The sequence below is a fragment of the Boleophthalmus pectinirostris genome, unplaced genomic scaffold (assembly GCF_026225935.1).
Source record: "Boleophthalmus pectinirostris isolate CB_2022bp ecotype Guang Dong unplaced genomic scaffold, ASM2622593v1 HiC_scaffold_20, whole genome shotgun sequence".
In the NCBI taxonomy this organism is placed as follows: domain Eukaryota; kingdom Metazoa; phylum Chordata; class Actinopteri; order Gobiiformes; family Gobiidae; genus Boleophthalmus; species Boleophthalmus pectinirostris.
In genome coordinates, this window is record NW_026571153.1 from 5,226,990 (window position 1) to 5,251,236 (window position 24,247).

The 24,247-nt window shown below is 39.2% G+C and overlaps 1 protein-coding gene across 1 annotated transcript in view; it reads right to left on the reverse strand.

Annotated features, from left to right (window-relative positions):
* nrxn2b (neurexin 2b) overlaps positions 1–24,247 on the reverse strand; it is a 1,850,542-nt gene that overhangs the window by 859,051 nt on the left and 967,244 nt on the right. The window contains exon 15 of the mRNA XM_055156806.1: positions 12,316–12,489. Coding sequence (XP_055012781.1) covers positions 12,316–12,489 — 174 coding nt within the window. The remainder of the gene's footprint in view (positions 1–12,315; positions 12,490–24,247) is intronic.

Here is a 24,247-nt window from a genome sequence, read left to right on the forward strand (position 1 = left end):
TCTAAATTAAAGTTTGCAGTGCTTTATGGAAACCTTTAACTGTATCCTTTAACTACGACCTTTTATTACAGGATCAAATGTTAAGCTCTTGGTGCGATTTCTTCCCGTGCCAAACGCGTTCACCGTTACAGAGGTGCATCGCTGCTTCCATCTGCCAGCTGTAATCAATATTATTATTACGCTTAATGTAGTTTTATTCAAATTACGACGAGAAATTTCCAAAAATCCTCTTCAAACACTTTGGCATGTCGGTATAGAATTAACACCCAAACGCCTGGCACTCAAGTGAAGTGTGCAGAATGACGAGTGGAGCACAATTCAGTTTTGTCGCGGTTTGTAATAACGTGATAAGAGAATCATTTCAAGGCTGAGGGGGGGCTGGCATTTGTTCGCGTTCCCGCTTGCCAGAAATCATTCAACGTGGGCATTTTATGGCTGCTTTTTAATGATTTTTGGTAAATTATTTATAATTTAAACCAAGAGAGACTTAGACTGGAGAGTTACGGAACTGTGGTTTTAATGGGGAAACTTTGGTGCTCAGGCCTTGACGGGAACAGATCCTGGCAAAGAGGAAGAGGCGGTTTGAGAGAGGGCACGCATTATGAACGAGAAAGATTACGAAAAATATCACGCATGCACCGATATCAATACTGGTATTAGATATTGGTGGCGATCCAGGATATTTGACTGTATCAGGTATGGGTGCAGGGGTGTGCAAAAATATAAAAATATCAATATATCGTATCGTTTAATGTGATGATACAGTATTGATATCATGGGCTAGCCAGACTGGCGCCGCCTAGTGCCTCCGCTCAGTCTCATTTATCTCCAGTGACTAGGTCAGGAATCAAAATACAGTAGACGGTTTGCAAAAAAGTGCAAGTTCGGGCACCAGCCAATCAGTGAAGAGCCATATATTCAGTGCTGCCAACGATTCTCAAAATCGAGGATTTAAAGCCGGAATAAAGAGAATGTTTGGTGAATTTCATCAAGGGGAAAGACGTTATTGTCCTTCTTCCTACTGGATTTGGGAAAAGCTTAATACACCAGTTACTCCCCTTAGCAGTGGATTACATACGTCCCGACCAAATAGCAGCAATTGTTTAAATAAAAAAAGTACCTGCCTACTGTTGAGCGAACAAAATCTAAGGCTGCGAGGTCACACAGTTTGTACAAAGTGAAACAACGTAAAACCGGCTGATGAATCAGGCTAATCATGGGCTGCTGTATCGATATATAGTATTTTTTTGTATATTTTACTAAATTATTTTGTTACAGCGCTACCGTTTTGTTGCTTGTTTAGTGGAAGGAAACTCATTTATGTGACACATTTGACATTTTCACTGTTTTGATGATTAAAAAGGGTGTGTTTCATATTCACTTCACACAAGAAGCAGGGGCAGTTCTCGGGGAGGAGCCACAGGAGCCCTGGCCCCACCTCTAATCTGATTGACCCCTGAAGTGCCCCTGTTCTGTCAATCACCTAATGAGAATTCAATGATCACTGATGCAGTTCCACCCCCAAACTCTTGGTTGTAGTAGACCTATTGCATCAATACAACTTAAAGGGAAAAGAAACAAACCTGTGAAGGACTTTTTAAAAACTGTCTATGCTTGTATTTACGCCGTACGGAATTAATAATTTGTGTGCTTGGATGAACCTGGTACTTGGCCCCTGAGTGGAACACGTGGCCCCTTAATGGCCCGTTTCAGAAAAAATCCTAGAACCGCCACTGACAAGAAGTGGTTTAACAAAGACTTTTAGTATCACAGCCATGATTTTGATTTTATTTTGAACTTTATCGAATTGATTTGAAATATATTGTATTGAATCCAAAGCTCACTGTATCGAGGTATGTATCGTATCGCCAACTTCTTATTGATCCCCAGATTTGTACGGGTGTCTTTAATTTAATGTAATGAACCTGATTTCTGGCTGATGTAGACCCAGAATGTCTCCTAATGTTTGAACTTTTATTCATACAAAGTTTTTCTGTTGTTGCTTGTAAGATAATAACAATTACATCCCACCCGTAGCTGGTGATAATGTCAGTATGTCAAAAAATTATTATTACTCTGTTGTTCAAATATTAAGATGTGTCAGAACTCCGCTGTTTTTCATTTTCATATTTTATTTGTTAAAATTATTCACCTTTATTAGTCTTGTGACATTTTACTTTGTTCCGGATGTAAACAGTGAGTGGGAAAAAGTATCTGTGAAAGAAAGAAAAAACAACACAGAAAAAAGAAAAAAAAAAAAAGAAATGCTGCTTAACTACCGCCGGTGATATATAGGCGAACACGGTAAATATACTGTTTTGTGTTCTGTATTTATTTAAAGGTATTATATGTAAAGCTGAGACATTTTTCTTTTTTTCTGTCTTTATTTTAGTTTTCATGGTGTTGATGGAGTTGAGGATGAAAGAGAATAAATATTGACACACATGATCATGAGTACGGAACGTGAAGTCCTTTTATTTGCAAAGAAAACCAGGGGAGCTACACCAATGGATCAATTTTGTAATATGTTTTTTTGGGGGAAAAGGCCATGACAGCTCCTACACCATTCTCCTTTAGTGTTGGGTACTTATAGTCAAAGTAAAATATCAGTATCAGAGCTGAAAAAGGTGGATTTGTGCGTCCTTAGAGTACCTTTAGGGTAGTTCAATGGACAGTTCACACCTTAGGGTAGTTCAATGCACAGTTCATGCCTTAAGATAGTTCAATTGGCAGTTTACCTTAGGATATCTCAACAAACATTTCACAACTCAGGGTAGTTCAATTGGCAGTTCACACCTTAGGGTAGGTCAATGGTTAGCTCACACCTTAGGGTAATTCAGTGGGCACTTGACAGTTCACACCTTAGAATAGTTCAATTGTCAGTTCACACCTTAGGGAGTTCAATAGACAGTTCACACCTTAGGTTACTTCAACAAACATCTCACACCTTAGAGTAATTCAATGACTAGTTAACACTTTAGGGTAGGCCAATGGTCGGTTCACACTTTAGGGTAATTCAATGGGCACTTGACAGTTCACACCTTAGGACAGTTCAATTGACAGTCCAAACCTTGCGGTAGTTCAATAGACAGTTCACACCCGGGGATGGTTCAATGGAAAGTTCACACCCGGGGGTAGTTCAATGGAAAGTTCACACAACTGGGGATAGTTCGATGGAGAGTTCAGACCTTAGGGTACTTCAATAAACATCTCACACCTTAGGGTAATGGCTAGTTCACACCTCAGGATAGCTCAGTGGACAGTTCACACATCAGGGTACTTCAATGGACAGTTCACACCTTAGGGTAGTTCAATGGACAGTTCACATGTGGGGGTAGGTCAATGAAGAGTTCAGACCTCAGGGTATCTCAAAAAAAAAAAAAAAAAAACATTTCACACCTTAGGGTAGTTCAAAGGCCAGTTCACATATGCGGGTAGTTCAATGGACAGTTCAGTCTTTAGGGTACTTCAGCAAACATTTCACACCTTAGGGTAGTTCAGTGGTCACTTTACACCTCAGGACATTGGGCGGTTCACACCTTAGGGTAGTTCAATGGACAGTTCATGCCTTAGGGTAGGTCATTGGATTTAATAAATACCAAATCCTCCCTCAGCAACTCTGGTATGCTAGTTAGTATGTTTCTGTTAATTAATAAAACATGAACAAAGACTGAATTAATAGTGAACAAATAGTTTATTAAGAATGATTCAGGCTTAGTAACTACTTCATTTATTTTGTACTTATCCTTTGAATCCTGATTGATAAAATATCTGTGCAGTATAAAGTATTTAAAGTATTATTAAATGTGTTCATAGTTTATTAAGCCTAATCAAAATACAGTTATTCAAACGTGTCACACTTAAATAGATATTTTGGTCCATTATTACGCTGCATATTAATACTTCAACTCGTGTTTCCATTTCTACACTGTGCTCATGGTTGTGGGCAGTAGCTTTGTTTTGCTGACTCAGGTCCACTCTTTCAGAACACTCCTACCCTCTGTTCACCTCGAGGCCTCAGGAGACCAGAACCTCCCCCCCCAACCCCCCACCCCCTGTCCGGACCACTCCATATCCCCCGGCCCGTGGACTATACCGGTGACCTAAAAAACAAGGACATGGCTCTGATCCAGCCACGTTAACTCTGTTTGGGGGAAAACGTCTTCATTAACGGTGATGTGGTTTCCGTCGGGCAAAGGCATGGATATGGACTTAACTTGACTCAAGCCTGACAAAAACGTGTAAAATGTGTAGCATGTGTGGTAAATGTTCATGTCAGTAAGAGAAAGACGATGAATAATGCATTAACATAAATGTATTAGCTGCGAGATTAATGAAATTCTAGTTGCAGCGTTAATTTCTATTTGTATTCTAGTTACACTTACTACAATTTACATTACATTACCAAGAGACTTAGACTTAGTGAGTTGCATAACTGTTGATTTAATGGGTAAACTTTGGTGTATATACTTATGACAATCTATTTTATTTTATGTTCCTGTCTTTTATTTATTATTATTATTATTTTTACAATAAATGATATTCTATAGGATAATTTGCAATGGATCTATTTACGTAAACTGGAAGAAAACACAAACTTCAGTTGCTACCGGCCTTTTTGTCATCTCGGTTTGTTGTTACAGTGGTGGGGTGATGTTCTAAAAATAACCTGCGATAGCTGAAATCCATGAAGTAATCAGCTTTATATTTTACAATTATTATATCTGTTTTAAGGCTGTAAAACCTCTCACCACACACTTTATACACTTTTCAGGTACAACCCTTTTTCATCCTTCTTAAAACTTATTGCTGCTGTCGTCCATTTGTTATTTTCGTCCTTTATGTAACGAACTGAAGATTCATTTATTCCGTAATGGAGCCCTACAGAGCAGAGTCCTGCACAGGTCCACCCGTGTAGTAAAACACCACACCCGTAAAATTCCAGAACATTAAAACCCGCCCGTTTCACCAACTATTTGCGGGCACTCGACCTTGTGCAAGACTCTGCTACAGCGCATAACTTCTAGCTTCCTTCAGCGTGTCCAGAAGTCCAACTTTTTGTGCGATGTTTAGTATCTTCCTCTGCCTTTTGGGTGTTTAAGTGTCAAAATGAGACCACTGTGTGCTGTCTGAGGCATTTTTATGGTCTGTGAACTAGGAAGTAAGGCCGGTGTGTTGTTCGTATACTAGTTGTTCGCTCTTGCCTCTGAAAATTGTGGAAAGAGCTGGAGGTGAGTAATTAAGATGCACAGAATACATAAGGTAAGTGAGGAATATTATAGCCAAAGGAACAACATCTCCATGGTAACGAGCAGGCAGGTCAAATAAGAGTCACGTTTGTGGACATGCAAGCCCACTCACAGTCAGGACGAGTCAGGACGCAAGTTTTCCGACGCAATAAAAAAACAAAACAAAAAACATTTTCTTTCATTTTAGTGTATTTTTTCCAGCTAAAAAGTTACATACTGTGTCTTTAATGTCATTTTAAACCCAAGTGGAAAACACGGGCAGGTAAAAACTCACAAGTAACAGTGCGACGGATGAAGGGAGGAAGAAAAAAAATAAAAGAAAAAAAAAAGAGAAAAGAAATAGCTGGTTCAGTGCTACATCAAGTGGGCCGGTGCAGCCCTGAGGGAAATCAAGGCTTGTGCTCTCCGCCGACGGTGCACCGAGAGGGGGAGGGGGAGAGGGGGGAGGATGGATGGAGGGGTGTGGGCGGAGAGGCGGAGAGGTGGAGAGGTGGAGAGGTGGAGAGGTGGTGTGTGGGAAAATGGGGGAGCCAAAAATCCTGCGTTTTACTCAAGGATTAACAACTGAGGCGCTGGGGCGGAGCGAGGAGAAGATACAGAATGACAGCGACAAAGCAAAATATAGATGTACAAAAAAATAAAATAAATAAAAATAAAATAACATATAAAAAATAAATAAATAATAAAATTAAAATTAAATTAAATTTTAAAAATGCATAAAAGAATAAAAGAGGTTAAAAAAACAAAACAAAAAAACAGACCAAAATCAGCATTATACTACAAGGTTAAATCCATAGACGGGGAGGCTGGGAGATATTACGATGGAGTGAGGAAAAGAGATGGAACGATGACAACTATGCAAAAGATAGATGAATAAATAAGTAAATTTAAAAAAAAAAATCATAATAACAAGAATGCATTCAAGAATAAAAGAGGTAAAACAAACAAACAAACAAAAAAATGGACTAAAATCAGCATTATACTAAAGCAGTGTTTCCCTTCCCTTTTTTTCTGGTAACCTGTATTTTAAAAGTCACATATCTTCGCAAACCAAGTCACTAGACATTATTTGTAAATCATAAAATAAATTTGTGACCGTTATTGAACATTAATGAGGATATAGCCATGTTTCATTTTATAAAGAAGCATTTTATGGAGTGAAATAATTCCGATTGTAGGAAAGATGGACTGGCGTGGGTAGAGTTGTGTTTTAGTTTTAGTTTTTCCTTGAGTGATGCAGAAAAGAGAGAGCGACTGTCTGTGTCAATGTTCATGTATGTGCAAGGAGAGAAAAAGTGAAGAGCGGGAGGGTGCACGGAAGATGTAAGTATATGTACATTGTTACACATGACCTACATGCAGATCGTGACAAGGCGACCCAAAAAAAAAAGTTAACATTTTATAATAACTACACCTTACTTAGTCTTAATAAAGCATGAACAAAGACTTAATTAATAATGAACAAAGATTTAATTAATAATGATTCACGCTTAGTAAATGCTTAATAAAGCATAATTTGTCTTCACTTTAGAAAAGCTCTCAAAAAGACTTAACAGATAACAGCTGCCTGAATTATCATTGCATTGCATTATTAGTAAATCATTCTCTCATAGCTTACTAATGATTAATAAATGCTCAAATGGTTAGTTCATGAGTAATTAAGTATGAAATAATTATGAGTAACTATTTACAGCACAGGCAAATTAAGTCCAAGTGCGAATTAAGGTAGTAATTAAATAGTTACTAAGCGTGAATCATTATTAATTAAGTCTTTGTTCATTATTAATTAAGCCTTTGTTCATGCTTTATTAAGGCTAAATAAGGTGTAGTTATTATAAAGTGTTACCAAAAAAATCTCTTGCGACCAACCTGAGGGCCACAACCCAGTCTTTGGGAAACAATGTACAAAAGGGTTTAAAAACATAGACGGGGAGGCTGGGGGACACTGGAAAAAAGTCGGAATGACAAGAACAATGCAAAACATATGAACAAATAAGTAAAAAAAAAAAAAAGAATGCATAAAAGAATAAAAGAAGTAAAACAAACAAACAGAAAAAAAGGACCAAAATCAGCATTACACTAAAGCGTTTAAAGATGTAGACAAGGTGGTTGGGAGACACTGGGGTGTGAGGTGAAATAACCAGAAGTGCAATAAAAAAATATAATTAAATAATGTAAAAATGAATACAAAGATAACAAAAATGCCATTGTATAAAGAGGAATGTATAAAATAATTTGTAAAAAGTAAATAAATGAATAAAAATATCTGCATTATACTAGAGCGAGAAGGCTGGAGGTGAAATGACATAGAAAAAGAACAGTCACAAAAATGTACAAAATAAAAATATATATAAAAGTCCAGCATACTGCGTTATACTATTACGTTTAATGCCATATAATGGAATATTCCAAGCAAAGCAAGCTCCTTCAACTAAAAACAAGTATAAAACATTAAAAATCAAGGCAAGTGGACAGGTCAGATTTAAGCAAACAACAAACTTTGATTCTTAAAGCTTCGTAGAAATTATTTTTGTAAACAAGATTTTGCCGTTTTGTTTTGTTTGCATAATTTTTTTAAAGCTAAATTCCGCAAGGTTTCTGGTGGATGGTCCGTCAGAAGCTTTTCTCCATGGAGATGTTACTGTTTTGTGCGGAATGTTTCACACTAAGACTAAGTTGCCAGTCAGATCTGTGGAGAGGCGACCCCACAACCCTGTTTTTCGAGGTATTTTTGAGCTATAAAACCACCTGTAATTCAATAAACTTAAGGCAGAGCAGTGACATATCCACAGAAACTAACAGGTGACAGATGCAGAAGTGCTTTGCCCTTGAAAACCCTCTGCCCCTTCACCACGGGGTTGCTCTACCTGACTCCATCCTCACCGATAATGACATGAGGATGACAGGTGCCACCTTCCTGCAGCTTGTGTGGAGCCACGGGGGGCAAATACTGGACCATACTGTAAATCTATAACGGGATCTGTGTGGACGGAATCACACAGTCCAGATCATAAAGCTGCGCAGCATGTGGCAAAATCACTGTTATTACTGGATTGGAGGAAATTACTGGTATAAAAAAAATGAAATGAAATTAGATAAAATAATGCCAGACGTACACCGTGCGATATTTTCGATCGTTTCACGACCAAACGCAGGGTTTAAAAGTTCACAGCTCGTGGAACTACTTCAACAGAGCGAAACCCTCACGAGAGGCGACTGGATTTCAAACAGCTTTGATATTTTTGTGACCTACGATTCCCGATCAGGAGCTGGTCGTGAGGTATTAATCGGTTCTCGTTACTCCATGTTTACTACACGAAACACGACACATGATTAAGCCAAAACTCAATCCCAAACACAGTCTCAAGACTGAAAAATCGGGGCCAAAAGAGCCAAAAATCGCACAGTGTACACCAGGCTTAAACCTGAGATGGACTGTGTCATGGTTGAAGTTCAAAACGCCAGTTGGATCAAAAATTTGTTCCTTTTTTTTGTACGATATGCAATAATAATCAAAATATATTACGCGGTTTTCATGTTAAATATGTAGCGCTTATATAAATATCATTACGTTTTAATTGTTACTACTTACAAATACTCCAAACATTAACTCATTCATGCTCTCAGAAGTTACACTGCAAATTTCTCAGATCTGGCCCAGATTTTAAAATTTATATCAGATTATCCATCATCTTATTTTCAGATTTATTATCTATTTACTAGTTCTAGAGGTTGTTTATTTTAAGAGAACTTGTCAAATAAAATATTCTTGCTGCGTGGACAGATAATTTCACAACTGTTAAGTCATTTTCTGATAGATTTAAGTGTTTATATCTTAAATGTTGGACAAGGTTTTATGCAGTGTAAGCAGGGCTGGATCTTTTAAGTACTTGGATGGGAGATTGTTGGGAAAATCAGGTGCCACACTGAAGCAGCAGTGGTAAAAACTGTTGTTGTGTCCTTAGGTAAGACATTTCTCCCACATTGCCATTGAGCTTGAGTGATGATGGTGGTCGTAGGCAGCCTCACTTTCGTTAGTCTGTCCCAGGGCAGCTGTGGCTACAATAGCAGTTTACCACCACCAGTAAGACCTAAACAGAGCTTTTTCACAACAACTGGAGGTGCCCCATTTTAGGTTTAGGAACTTCCAGTTAATGTGTGTGTAAATGTGTGTCGTATTCTCCACCAGCTTCATAAATCTGCTCCATCACCATATCTTCATCCAACAAGGTCCACAAAAGATAAACATTCTAACATGAAGAATTTAACCACAACTATCAAGGTAAGAAAGACGAAAACTTAAAAGAGAACAATGACACATTAGTGAAACTACTGAACAAAACTATTGTTATGGTCACGAATAAAACAGAAGTAACTTGTGAACTCAGACTGATTCTACAATTCAGTTTCATGATGTCGATATTAGCGCAGACAGAGAGATTTATGCAGTTTGAATACTAAACATTTGTAGTTTTACTCGGTCGTTCACTAATGCGTCGTCGTTGTTCGCGCTTAAGCTTTTGTCTTTCTTTTGAATGAATGAACGAACGTTTATTCGGACGGTAATGCACAGAACATGCACAGAAAATTAAAATAAATGTCACACAGATTTTACTTGTGTCCGAAAAAGGAGTGGGAGGAAGTAAATACTTATTTTTATATCATTTTCTGATCTATTTTCAATGTTTCCTCATCACAAACAGACCTGGAGTTGTGTTTTTTTGTTTCATTCACACAAGTTTAACACACAAACCCTGCAGATTTAGACATAATTTTTCTCTCACACAGAAAACACTCCATTCTACTTCCATCTTGTGATGTCAAGTGGTAATACAAGAAGTGCTCCACTGTGTTTTTACACTCAATACACCTTCACTAGAAGCATTTGTATGATTTCAGCCTTGTGGAATCGCCAATCTTTACGAAACTAAAATGATAAAAGGAGCTGTCAACTTGAAAACTCCTGCTTCATGACATCACAAGGTGGAAAGGAGTATTTTGAGCTTTGGAGATGTAGACAGAAGAATAATAAACTAGAAAAGCACTCAGAGAGCGCAGAGCTCCGCCAAGGACTACCCCCATTTTTTATATAAATTGCGATAAAATCAGTCTTCTGGATCAGATCCGGATCAGCCTTTGGAATATGAAAGAGGATCCCATTGTCCATCCCTGAGTCAAATTTCATGGGCTTTGATCAATAATTAACCGAGATATTGAGAAACAAAATTTTTGGCCCCATTTACCACAATGTTAACTAAAATTTCAAAGTGATCCAGAATCCAGGATTTCTTCCAGATCACCCCCAAAATGAAATCAGTTCTTCCTTTTCACATTTCCAACAAATCCTGAAAATTTCATCAAAATCGGTCCATAACTTTTTGAGTTATGTTGCTAACAGACAAACAAACAAACAAACAGACAAACGCCGGCAAAAACATAACCTCCTTGGCAGAGGTAATAATAAAAAATATTACTCAAACAAAACAAAACACAACTCCAGATATGTTTCTGAAGCTCAGAAGAGTCAATTTTGGGACTAGAACCTTTTAAAAGTATATTTATACTGTAGTCTTTAGTTAAGTTATATATGTTTTTTTTTTATTATATTTATTTATTTATTTTTTAATTTTTTTATTCTTTTATTTTGTTTAATTTTTTTTTTTTTTATTATTATTTTAAAGAGTTTTTTTTTTTTTTTTTGCAATGCCAATAATTTTGTTTTTTGTCCCTCCTCGAGAATCCTAGTGGCAGCTGCATTATCAAACCACGGAGAGAAACTCATCTAAATCATGACATTAAATTGAAAAAAAGGAAATATTTTTTGTTTCCTTTTTTTTTGCAATAACAAAACAATTTCCTCCAAATACTGTTAATATTTCGAAGGGGAAACATTTGTCGGCTGCCGCGTCCCTTCATCCGAACTGTCTTTGAACCCAACTGTGGAAAAGCAGATTATTTTGTCAGGAATCGAATTTTCAGGCATCAGAGGTGTAGAAATGTCCCCGGTATAAAAAATATGTTTATTATTAGCATCTGAAGACAACATTTTTCTCACCGGGATTTGATTTGCTGCGTCTCTAACACCTTTTCATGGCCGCGTTATTTTATCATTTTTTTTATTGTTTTGTGTTTTTTTTTCCTGGTGGTGTCACTGGGAGAAATATTGCAATGTTTTTGTTTTGTTTATTTTAGAGTTTGTCGCTATTTTTTTTACAGGCTGATCCATTAAAAACAAAAAGAAAAAAGAATAGAAATGCAAATTGTGTGTTGTCGATTACAAAGCAGAAAGAAGAGGAAAGAGGGGAGAGAGAAAAATGAGAGTAGAGAGGGAGAGAAAGAGGAGTGAGAAACAATAAGTAGAAGTGAGAAAGAGAGAAGAGAGGAGGAAACAGGATAGAGAGAGAGAGAGAGAGAAAGAAGGAGGGAGAGGAGACAGCGGATAAGTAGAAGTGAGAGAGAGAAAGGAGGGGAGAGAGAAGGAGAGTAGAAGAGAGAGAGAAAGGAGAGAAGGAGAGTAGGAGATAGAGAGAAAGTGGAGAGTAGAAGAGAGAGAGAAAGAGAGAAGAAAAAGAGAAGGAGAGTAGATTAAAGAGAGAGGAGAGAAGGAGAGTAGGAGAGAGAAGAGGATTAAAAGGTGGATGATGTGTTGTCTGTTACAAACCATGAAAATAAATGTGAGTTTAGTTAAATGCTGAAGCAGAAATCACGTTGGCTGATCCAAAAACTGCAAAAACTAAAATATCTTAAAATCATAAAGGTGCACTCTAAGTCCGTCAGCTGTTTCTCTTTTCTTATTTATCACTACGTAAACAACTGGTGGTGATGTGAACTGTGGCTGAGTCATATTTGGACCAGAACTCTGAAACCTTTGTCTTCTTTACAGAATTGAATGTTTCTTTTGCTACAGATCCCACCTGCACGACTGAGGGATTACACAGACAAGACCGATCGATAACATCTCCATGGAGTCAAGGTGGCAGAGAAACCAGAAACCACACCAAGTCCAAAAGCACAAAGAACGTACACAATGTGAAAAGAATCTAAAGAGGCTGAATAACCCACTCACCGTCGCAGCCTCGTTCCACCTGGCCCACCCGGTGGAGGGCGTCTGCGATCAGGTCGGGCAGTCTCCCGTTCAGGTCCACAGAGGCCAGGCAGCCCTGGTACCCGTCCCGGGACGCGATCAGTTTGGGCAGATTACTGTACGTGGTCCTGTGCACGCCACCGATGTACAGCTCTCCTGAAAAACACAATAAATATACACATTACATACACAGTTTAACCAGGATTATACTGTACATGGTTCGATGTACAGACCTCCTGAAAATCAACAACAGATACATGACATACTTTACAATTTATGTGTTGACATGAAAGGCAGGCAATCACAAGCTATACAAGTAGAGTTTTAGTAGTTCAAGTTATATTCAGATGGGTTGCATTGTAGTAGTAGTAGTAATATTAGTGGTGGTAATAGTAATAGTAATTATAAGGAGGATAAAGGAAGCTGTAGTCATTGTAATAGCAGTTGTAGTCAGTACTTATAGTATCAGAGTATGCATGTAGGCAGTAATATGTCATGCAGTTACGGGTAGTAGTAGTAGTAGTAGTAATAGTAGTAGTAGTAGTAGTAGTAGTAGTAGTAGTAGTATAGTAGTAGTAGTAGTAGTAGTAGTAGTAGTAGTATAGTAGTAGTATAGTAGTAGTAGTAGTAGTAGTAGTAGTAGTAGTAGTAGTAGTAGTAGTAGTAGTAGTAGTAGTAGTAGTAGTAGTAGTAGTAGTAGTAGTAGTAGTAGTAGTAGTAGTAGTAGTAGTATAGTAGTAGTAGTAGTAGTAGTAGTAGTAGTAGTAGTAGTAGTAGTAGTAGTAGTAGTAGTAGTAGTAGTAGTAGTAGTAGTAGTAGTAGTAGTAGTAGTAGTAGTAGTAGTAGTAGTAGTAGTAGTAGTAGTAGTAGTAGTAGTAGTAGTAGTAGTAGTAGTAGTAGTAGTAGTAGTAGTAGTAGTAGTAGTAGTAGTAGTAGTAGTAGTAGTAGTAGTAGTAGTAGTAGTAGTAGTAGTAGTAGTAGTAGTAGTAATAGTAAGTATAAGCAGCATAAAGGAGTATAAATGTAACTATGCTTGTATTTTGTAGTTGCAAGTGTTTGTGGTTGTAGTAGTAGTAATAATTGCAGTAGTTGTAGTAGTTTACTGTACAAAGAACAAAACAAAACGCATAATGATGTAAACAATTCAAGTCATTATAATAAATAAATAAAAAGAAATAGAATAAATAAATAAAAAATCAAGTTAAAACTAGTCAAAGGAAGACCAACTGATTAAAAATGAGTCTGAAGAAGTGATTTAAAAGATGATCCCGATGGTGCGAGTCTTATCTCCTCAGGCAGGTCGTTCCAAAGCCGAGGAGCCCAAACTAAAAAGGCTCCATCACCTTTCGTCCGAAGTTTGGACTTTGGAACAGTTAACATTGACCTGCCTGCGGGAAAACAACAGGAGGCTCGTACGGGGTTAAAAGTTCTGAAATGTAACTTGGTGCGAGACCTGAACGAGCTTTAATAGTGATCACTGAGTGTGTATACATGCACATCAATAACCCGGTTATGATCGGGTTTTTTGAGTATCCCGGTTTCTTGATGGTGCATGTAAACGCAGTAACCCGGTTTCAGTAACCCGGTTATGGCAGTATCCCGGTTATTAGAAACTGCGTTACTGTAGCTGGTTTATTCCGATAGTAACCGGGATACTTGTGGCATGTATAACGCAGTACCCCGGTTACTGCAACATAAAGTTGAGTCGCATGCGTCCAAAAGACACTTTCCAGCCTTTCACCACAACAGTAGTCACATAAATAAATTGACCAACATAAATAAAGTGACCAAACGAGTGAAATGACTGTAAAATAAAGAGCTGCGCTAAACCTGCACACGTACAATCTGCACTCGTACGACCTGCACTCGTGTGACGCTGAAAAGCTAAAACATGAACTATCTCCTATACTCTATATGCACGGAACACACTTACCATCATTAGCGCCTCTTCTGTCACAGAAATAACACACATAATCCACAGAGTCGTGTCATTTAGTCCAAAAGAAACTGATCACATCAGCGGCACAAGGAGCGAGTTGTTTTTATCGTCGCTAACAGTTTATGCTAATTAGCCAAACGGTCTTAAGTTTCGTTTCTGTAAAACGTAAACAAATGTGATCAGAGCTGAATTATCTGATCAAACGGGCTGATGTGTCTCTATAGTGTTTATGGTTTATATGTTGTAAAGTTGAGTTTATTTATGCAGAAGATTTTAATGAAGAATCTGCGCAGTGGATTGTGGGAAATCTCGTAGCTCCTTAGCTTCTTATGCTAAAGGAGCTCACGGTTTGTATTTTTCCTGGTTTATGAAATTGATTTAAGTTCATTTTTGCGCCTGCGCATTTGTAAGATTATGTCAAGAAACCGGGATACTCCATTTGATCATATATACGCGGATATGAGTATCCCGGTTTCTCAGTGCGCATGTATACGCAGTAACCCGAATACTGACAGAACCGGGATATGGCTAATAACCGGGTTATTGATGTACATGTATACGCACTCACTAAAATCCTAAAATCGACTCAGAATACGCCGAAGTAGAAGTAAAAAACGATAATATCAGCAGTATTTTGGTGGGTTTGAGCTAAAAATAGAAGTAAATAAGAAAAGACAAAGCCAAATCTGCGTGCGTTTTAACTCGACAGTGTTTGGTCGTGTTTGAAAAGTCTCGCCTGAGCCGCCATCTTTCCTCGGCATTGTTTTATTAAAGGCCAAATGAGCCCCTCAGCGAACGTTCAGGGACCACTGCTCCGCTCCGGCACAGAGAGACGGACCGGGAACGATTCCAGACGGAGGTATAGAGCCGCCGCCGAGAGAGAGAGAGGGAGACAGTGGGGGAGAGACGGAGAGAGAGAGGAGGAGGGAGATGAGACAGGGTGAGAAAGACGGGGAAAGGGGGAGAGAGTGAAAGAGATGGTGTGAGAAGGAGTGAGAGAGAGCAGAGAACTATGGAGAGAAAGAGAAGGCAAGAAAGAGAGGTAGAAAAGGAAAGAGAGAGCGAAATAAGGGGGCAGAAGAGAGGGAGAGAGAGAGAAATATAGATAGAGGGTGAAAGAGCGGAGGGGTAGAAAAGGAGAGAGACAAAGTAGAAGAAAGAGGAGAAGACAGAGAAAAGAGAAAAGGAGAGTACAAGAAAGAGAGAGTTGGGAAGGGAGTGAGATCAGAAAGAGAACATGAAAAAATATGGGAGAAGGAGGGAGAGTGTGAGGAAGCAGAAAAATATATAGAGAGATAAAGAAAGAGGTAGAGAATGAGAGCTATAAAAGAGACAGAGAAAAAGAAAAGAGGGAGGAGAAGAGAGAGAGAGAAGAGATGACAGAGAGGGGAAGAGAGATTGAGCGAGAGAGTGGATGAGTAGAAGAGAAAGAGAGGAGACAGAAGAGAGAAAGAGTAAGAAGTAGAGAAGAGAGAGAAAGTGAGTAGAAGAGAGAGGGGAGAGGAAAGGGGAGTAGAAGAGAGAGAGAGAGAGGTGGGGGAAGAGAGGAGACAAAAGAGAGTGGAAGAGAGTAGAAAGGAATGAGAGGAGAGGAGAGGAGAAAAGAGAAGAAGAGTAGAAGAAAGAGGAGAGAGATGAGAAAAGAAAAACCCAAAAGGACGAGGTTCACCGCAGCAGTTACAGATGGAGGCTGACAATTTTCCAAAGACAAAAAACTCTGCTTCAGATAAGTTTCAATATGTTAAACGGTCAAATGGCGGCACGGTGGCTGAGTGGCTAACATTCATGCCTCACAGCAAGAAGGTTCTGGCTTCGATCCCCGGGTCGCCCGGGCCTTTCTGTGTGGAGTTTGCATGTTTCTCCCTGTGTCTGGATGGGTTTCCTCCGGGTGCTCCAGTTTCCCCCATCAACCCAAAACATGTTACAGGTCTCCAAGAACAGTTGATATCTAAGGTCAGTTAAATCCAATCAATCCAATCATTGTGTGTCCTTAGGCAAGACACTTCATCCACATTGCCTAGTATGAAAGTGGTGTGTGTGTGAGTGATGGTGGTGGTCGGAGGGACCAATGGTGCCGATTGGCATGGCAGCCGCGCTTCTGTCAGTCTGCCCCAGGGTAGCTGTGGCTACAATAGTAGCTTACCATCACCAGAGTATAGAGCGAATGAATAATGCTGAATAATGCTCTGTAAAGTGTCTTTGAGGACAAAAAATGTCTGTGAAAAGTGCTATTTAAATAAAGACTTACTTACTTACATTTTTATAGAGAGCTTTTCCACCAAGGAATCAAGGAATTCAGGAAATGACTTAAGGATCTTATCACTTACAGTTGGTTAAGTGTCTTGCCCAAGGACACAATGAAAACATTCATCTGTGGGAGCTGGAATCGCACCGCCAACCAGACCATCTCACCTCGCAACCAATGATGTTTCAGTCGAGAGTGGACAGAAGCCCCACAAAAAACATTTGGACACCCCTGAACTAGGACTAAACCAGAACTAACCCAGAATTAAACCAGCCCTAAACCAAGAGAACAAGAAAAATATCTGTCTTTTTTTTAATATTTGGAGGAGTTTGAGGCTGGACCAGGTCACTTGGAGGCCTTTAAGTTAGGCTAGACTATTGTTGAATCATCACAGAGAGAAACAGCTATCTGCAACCCAGACTCTTGACGCAACATTGAGTTTTTCTTCTCCTTCCTCGACGATATCGCTCAATTGTTCCGCGTTTGGAAATACAATGAAGCCCTTGTTTCACTCAAACATAAAAGGCAACATCTATTCATCTTTAAGTCCAATTATTCCCCCCTCTCCCACTGTGAGCCTGCAGCTTTGTACCCCAAATAATGAAAAGGGAAAAAAGTGAAAATTATGAAAAACACAAAAGAGGTCCTTTGATGTGAACGCATGCACACACAAAAAAAAGGAAAAAAAAAAAAAAAGACAGGGCTAGCTAGAAGCGCTTGAAGGCATTACTCATCACCAGAAATGCTTTATCTTTAAGGAGGCAGAAAATGAGCGTCAAGAAACAATAAAAAAAAAAAAAGTAAAGACAGAAAGGATTTAAAGGAACTCTACCTGATGTTTACCGTCTTTAAAAAAAAAACCACGTAAAACAAAAGAACTAGCCTATTCGAAAAAAAAAAAAAAGGCCTAAGTGGATTTTCGCCATCACAATAATGCTGACAACTAGCATGGTAACTGCGCACTTCCTAATTCTCGGACAAGAAAATGCTTTACAATTGAATGCAGACAGTACACAGATGTCTTATTCTGATCACAAGAGCTGCAGCTGTAGGGCAAGAAAAATTTTGGTCAAATTTTGGAAAAAATAAATCGAGTACAGGCGCTTTAAAAAGATGTGCATTAAGAATCAATATTTAAAGAGGGAGTATTACACTTCTATGAGGTATTAACTGCTAACACACCTTTTATTGGCCACGTCGTGATGATGTTTTTTCATTCCGAATGAATAGTTCTGAATTAAAACATTCTCCTTCAAGTTTACATGGAAATAATCATTCTGAATTGAGGTTTACATGGAAAACACCTTAAATCGCCTTTATTTATTTCCCCTCTGGTCAGATCTGCTGACCAGAGTTCAGCAGATCTGACCAGAGTTTTGCATCTTGGGCAGTGTAGATGGAAAAGCAACGGTGGAGTGTGTTCAACTTTTCCACTCTGTAGGGTGGTTTCAGAATTTAGCGTTTTTAACCCCCAAAAACAGCATCACCGTCTAAACGAAAGGCACTTCCAATAAAATATTTTGTCATTTTTACCTGCAAGCGAACTCGTGTAAACAGAAGGCGATGCGCTTTTTGACTTGACACTAACCATAAAGAGGGTTCGTATAGGGCCTGGGAGAGATCGCTAAATTCCTCAAGCATACATGGATGACATCTAAACCCACTTTAAGCATGCTTTTGATGAGGAAACAACACGGCAAAAAGCTTCAACTTTGCAAAACACCCTCTCTTAAATACAATAGAGAAGGAAAAAACAGATTTCATCACTTTACAAAACTACTTGTCAGAGCGCAATGAGCCACAAGGTCGATTCTATGTGGACTTTGCCTAATGGAAAGAGTCTGCAGCATTTGCCAACTTCTCTTTGGAATTAATGAGTACTTGACACTTCATATTTCCCAGCTGGGGCTAGCCGGCATTCCAATCAATACAATGAATTCGTTATCTGTCGCCCGCGCTGACGGATGTCCTGGAATCACACTAGAAAGATGGACCCGGGCCGCTGTGGAATTATGGGTAATGAAGTTTGTTATATGAAAACAGCGGACAGGGCGTTTTCAAGATGGAAACGATGAAAAGATTGAGGACCGGCGCGTGCAAAGTTACAAGCGTGTGGGAGGAAAGCAGGGCCGGGAATAGCTCGGTGGTTTCTAACTGTTTGATACAATACACAATAATGTAGGCCTATATATTGTACAGGATATTTTTTTGATATACTATGATTTGTAAAGAACCAAACACATGGAAATTTCCGTTAATGTTATGATGCTAATTGCTTGTTTTATAGACTTTTTTTTGTTTGTTTTAAGTTCAGCTAATGTTATTGTTATTGTTATGTATATATTGAATTATTAAACTGCTCTACATTGTTTTATGTAGCTCTACTTATTCTATATTCTATGTCCTTACACTGAACAAAAAAAATAATTGGTCAGCAAATAAAACTCGGCACTCTCTGTCAAGTTTTCCCACTTTAACACTCACCATTTTGCTGTCTTTAACTGGACTACAGAACTCTGTGTGTGCGTTCACTTTCACTGTTTGATCTCGAGCTTGTCAGGTGACGAAAATTCTGCGGCAAATGTAAATATGTCATATAATTATTTAAATATAACTATAAATACTTCATATAAATATCCTTTTTAATTAAAAAAAAAAAAAAAAAAAAAATCAACAAAATACAAGATGCAGACGTGTTATTATTTGCCAAAAAAGTAATAAAAAAAATAGGCTATGACAACTTTTGAGGATTATCTCATAGGGCCAGTTCAAGTGGTGGGGGGACAGAGGGGCCAGTAACTGGAGCGTGGAGGGCCGGAGTCAGCCCGCGGGCCTTAGTTTGATGACCTCTGGGCTAGACTGAGCAAGACAGTGATGGTGGCTTATAACGGCATTAATGCTCAAATTGGTTTATGGACATCTTCCCTCTCCAGCATGACACTTGTTTTGGTTCTTCCTGGTTCGTTCGATCAACTCGAGGCATTCTGCTGCAAGTCCTTCCTTTTTCTAAATGCTTTCAGACATAAATAACATGTAGAACTCAATTCAGAGTGGTACACTTTTCAGTCTGCGTGTACTGTATGAATGTGACGTAAACGTGTACGCGACGTGAGCAGATCTGACCAGAGTTTTGCGTCTTGGGCAGTGGAGACAGAAACGCTACGGCGGAGCGAATTAAACTTTTCCACTCTGGAGGGTGGTTTCAGATTTTTGCATTTTTAAGCTCCAAAACGCCGTCACCGTCTAAGCAAAAGGCACTTCTGATAAAATATTTTGTCCTTTTTACCGGCAAGCGCTCTCGTGTAAACAGGCCCTAGAGCTTGAATGATTTGACTGCTTAGATTCATGACTCTACACATAAATGAATACAAGATCTGATCGTGACAACACAGGGTCTCACACAATTTACAAACATTTCACGGGCGCTACAAAACCTCGGCACTTTCAGTAATATTCTCACTGAGTCATTATCGGCCACTGACAAACTCTGCAAACTCTTTTTCTTGTAGTTGCACAGTGTACAGGGGCAAGAAACATCAGAAACATCTTAAAAGTGCAATTTTGCATCGAGAAACGCTGGAGTCACATTTAATATCCCTTTGCGAAACACTGCGAAAAGTATAGCTGAGAGTTAAACATCTCCTAACTCCTGTCTCAAAAAGAATGTAAGTTGTGAAAAGCTGAGTGTCTTTTTAACAGTCACAATTTGACACTGCATTTTTACAGTTCATTTACGGAGTTTGTAGCTGTGCGAGCGCCAAGAAGAGTCTGAAAATACCCAATGAACATGCCAGTCACATAAGTTTACAAACAACTGAGAAGAAAACTTCTAAAACTGAAACTAAACTTGATTTGTTTGTTTGAATTGAAACCGCTTTGTTTGGGGATGTGGTTTTACAGTGTATGAACATTGTATAGTTCGTAACAAGACAGTCTCGCCCGATGGGAATTTTGAACATTTTCAGCAATGGCTCATACCTTCATTAAATGTTGTTTGTGAACATTTCTCATACTTTTTATTTAATTTGAAGCCTGGCACTTCTTATATAACCCTGCGCACCTTATGCCCAATTACAGTCTTTCTTTTTGACCCAGAACCAAAGTGTGTTTTATTTCATTCACACGTGTTTGAGTGACTTTTATTATTACTGTGTCTACATCTCATAAGATCAAATGCTCTGTTCCAACTTGTGATGTCATGAAGTGGTAGTTTTTAAGTTAACAGCTAACTTTTACCTTTTTAGTTCTGAAGAATTTCTGAAGTTTTAAACAAGACCATATATCTATAACAAGACTATGTTAAGACATGCTTTGTATAATTGATCTTTTTGTAATTATTTTACTGACTATTTTGTTCCAATATCGCTGGTTCTTTTGAATGCTGAACAGAAAAAGAAATGGGCTACATTTAATGTCCAAATAGGCGACTTATGGATCCTTTTATTGCTGCTTCAATTACTGTTTTTTTATTGTTTAAAGCTTGAGTAAAACTAACTAACTGTTCAGAGACACGATCAGAACATACAACAATAAAATATCCTCATTAATGTTCAATAATGGTCAAATCCACCTTTATTTTGTGATTTATGAATAATGTCGAATATTGACTTGGGTCACGAAGGTTTGTGACTTTTAAAATACGGGTAACCAAAAACAAGTTTGGGAAACACTAATAATTAACCAAAACTAAGAATTATTGTAACTTGTATTGGTAGGATATGGTCACAGATTATTAGTGATGGGCGAATGGAGCCCTGTGAAGCATTGACACCTCAGTCGCAAGATTGTCTCAAATGGTTCGACGTGTCTAAGGCCTTGGAGAAACACTGACCTCTAGTGGACAAATTTAACCATTGGCACGCAGGTGTCTCAGCGTTGATGAAGTATTGTTAGTGTAAGACAATACTTGTGTGCAGAGCGACACCGTACCTAACAACAACAATAATAATGATGATTTAAAATAATGTGTGAAGAGCAACATAAATAGCAGCTGTAAATAAGAAAATAGCTGTGACCTTGTTAGGTGGAATTACATCAAAGTGATCCCAAACCATGGATCGCTTTTTTCCACTTGTAGATGCCATAGAAAATTAAACAAATGCCAAAAGTCTCCAAAATCACCACTAACGTCACACAATACTCCTCACTACCCAACAGTTTTAAGAAATATTGGTGCATCTTTTATACTGTAGCAGTTTAGCGCTCATCAAACACTCTGAAGCACTCTGAACCAATCGCAGAGCAGAACATTCGCTGAGCCAATGAAACGCTTCGATACACTGAAGCGATTGACACGCAGAGCGAAGCAGTAGGGGGAGGGACCGACACTTCAACACTTTTGGTCACGTGAGCGGCTGCTGTGAGACGAGCTCCGAGGCAGCGCTTCGGAGCAATTTGTTTCAGAAAGAACGAGACGTGCTCCGAAGCTCCGTCTCATTTGCCCATCACTACAAATTATCTAATGTGTAAAATAAAAAAAATTCATGTTAGTTTTAAATGGGACAAAGGCCCACTCCATAAAGACATAGTAAAATCGTAATAAATATACTGTGAGGTTCATACCGTGACGATATCGTATTGTGAGACTTCTCTTTATGCCCCTAGTGGTCATGGTTTATATGTTGGAAAGTTGAGTTTAGAGATTAGTAATAGTAATAATAATGATGATGATAACTTTTATATAAAAATGTTAATGATTAATCGAAAAAGCGGAGAAAAGCATGATTCTAGTGAAGGTGTGTGGAGTTTAAAAGTGCAGTGGAGCACAAGACTTTCTCTGAATTTCTAAAGTTCTAAACAATGACTCACAGCTTCGTTAAATGTTGTTTGCGAACATTTCTCATCCTCTTTGATTTGAAGTCTACAGCCCCGTTTACCTTAAGCCCAATTAGCTCCTCACTTTTTGACCCAAAGCCAAAGTTCCATTGAGAAACCATTTCTTCTTCTCCCCTTCACCTCGACTCCGTGTCCTGACGTGGCTTTCCTCAAACTGTGATGAATGTCCGCTCGGCTGAAGAACGACAAGGTGGGACCAATTACGCGGGTCCGCAGACGCCCCCGGGACCGCCCCCTTTAGGCCCTGACACGGGTACCGTAACGACCTCTCTGGGGCCGGTGGGAGGGGCCGGGGCCCGAGAGAGGAGGTGACGGGCCAATCAAAATGAGAGGGATGGATCTGATGTCAACGCAAAAGAAGAGCGGTGTTCTGGAGGTGAAATATAGATCGATATGAAGACTCAAAACAGTTGTATTATGATTGTTTTTATTGATTCGGGTTGTCATGGCGCAGAGGTGGATAAAGTCCTCAATTTTGTTACTTAAGTAAAAGTACAGATATAAAGGTAAAAATTTTCTCAAACAAAAGTATCACATGAAAAAATCGACTTAAATCTACTGCATTCTGTACCTTTTTTGGTGGGGGGCAAAGGAGAAATTCAATTTGTCAGCTGGACTAAAGTTAATAAATATCCCTCCCTGAACTGTCACCTTAACATGGTGGAAGGGTTTGAGTGCCCAAATGATCCTGGGAGCTATGTTGTCGGGGTCTTCATGCCCCTGGTAGGGTCATCCAAGGCAAACAAGTCCTGGGGGGTGGGTCAGATAAAGAATGGTTCAGAAGCCCCCCTTGATGAGCAGAAGAACAGGGCCAGTTACATCACCCAGATTGGCATCACTGGGGCCCCACCCTGGAGCCAGACCTGGGGTGGGCGCTTGACAGCGAGCATCTGGTGGCTTCGACAACCAGATCTCCAGACCTGAAGACTGGCTCTGGGGACATCCTGGGCGCCTCCCTGGGGAGGTGTTCCAGGCATGTGCCACCGGGAGGAAGCTGCGGGGAAGACCCAGGACACACTGGAGGAACTAAGTCTCCCAGCTGGCCTGGGAACACCTTGGGGTTCCCCCCGAGGAAGAGTCCGGGGTGAAGGAAAGCTGGGAGTCCCTGCTTAGACTGCTGCCCATGCGACCCGGCCCCGGATAAGACGAAGAAACTGGATGGATGGACAAAAGTTTGTTTTGGTCGAAAAAGGTTTCGCAGCTCGTCCAAGCTGCTTTTTCAGTTCTTCAGATGTTGGTGGACACTGTCTTATATCTACCTGAAGGGAAGAGCTAACTATACTGAAACTAGTCTGAAACTAACACACCCACTTGTTTACAGTTTCTGTTTGTTAGCTCGGCCTATTCATCTGTACTGAGTGTGGGGTCATATTAGCAGAATAATTCAGGCCCATAATGGAGCTTTCACACCTCTGGACCTGACCTGACAGTCCCTATTGTTTTATTTGTTTTGTTTTAGGTCTGAGGATGGATGGAGTTATAAATGGGAGACAGATGATGTCTGAAGTCTCCATTTCTTAGACTTTCAATAGAACAAAGAGCTAAAAAACAACACAACAGAGAGTCACCAGAGTCTGACCAGAACTGAAGAAGCAGCTTGGGCGAGCTGTGAAACATTTTCGACCGTTTGTCAAGTTGAAAAATTTAATTTCTCCTTTTGCCATGGATTCAAGATGGATGACTGAGGGAATTTACGTGCATCTTTTCTGGTGGAGAGTCTATCAAATGCTTTTCTCCTGTGGACATGTTATTGCTTTGTCTTAAATCTTTTTATCTTCATGGAGACCAAACCAGACCAAGTTACAGACCAGATCTGTGGAGAGGCGATCCCGCTCACAATCAGAATACCTGTTTTTCTAGGTATTTTTGAGTTATAAAACCACCTGTACTTGAAT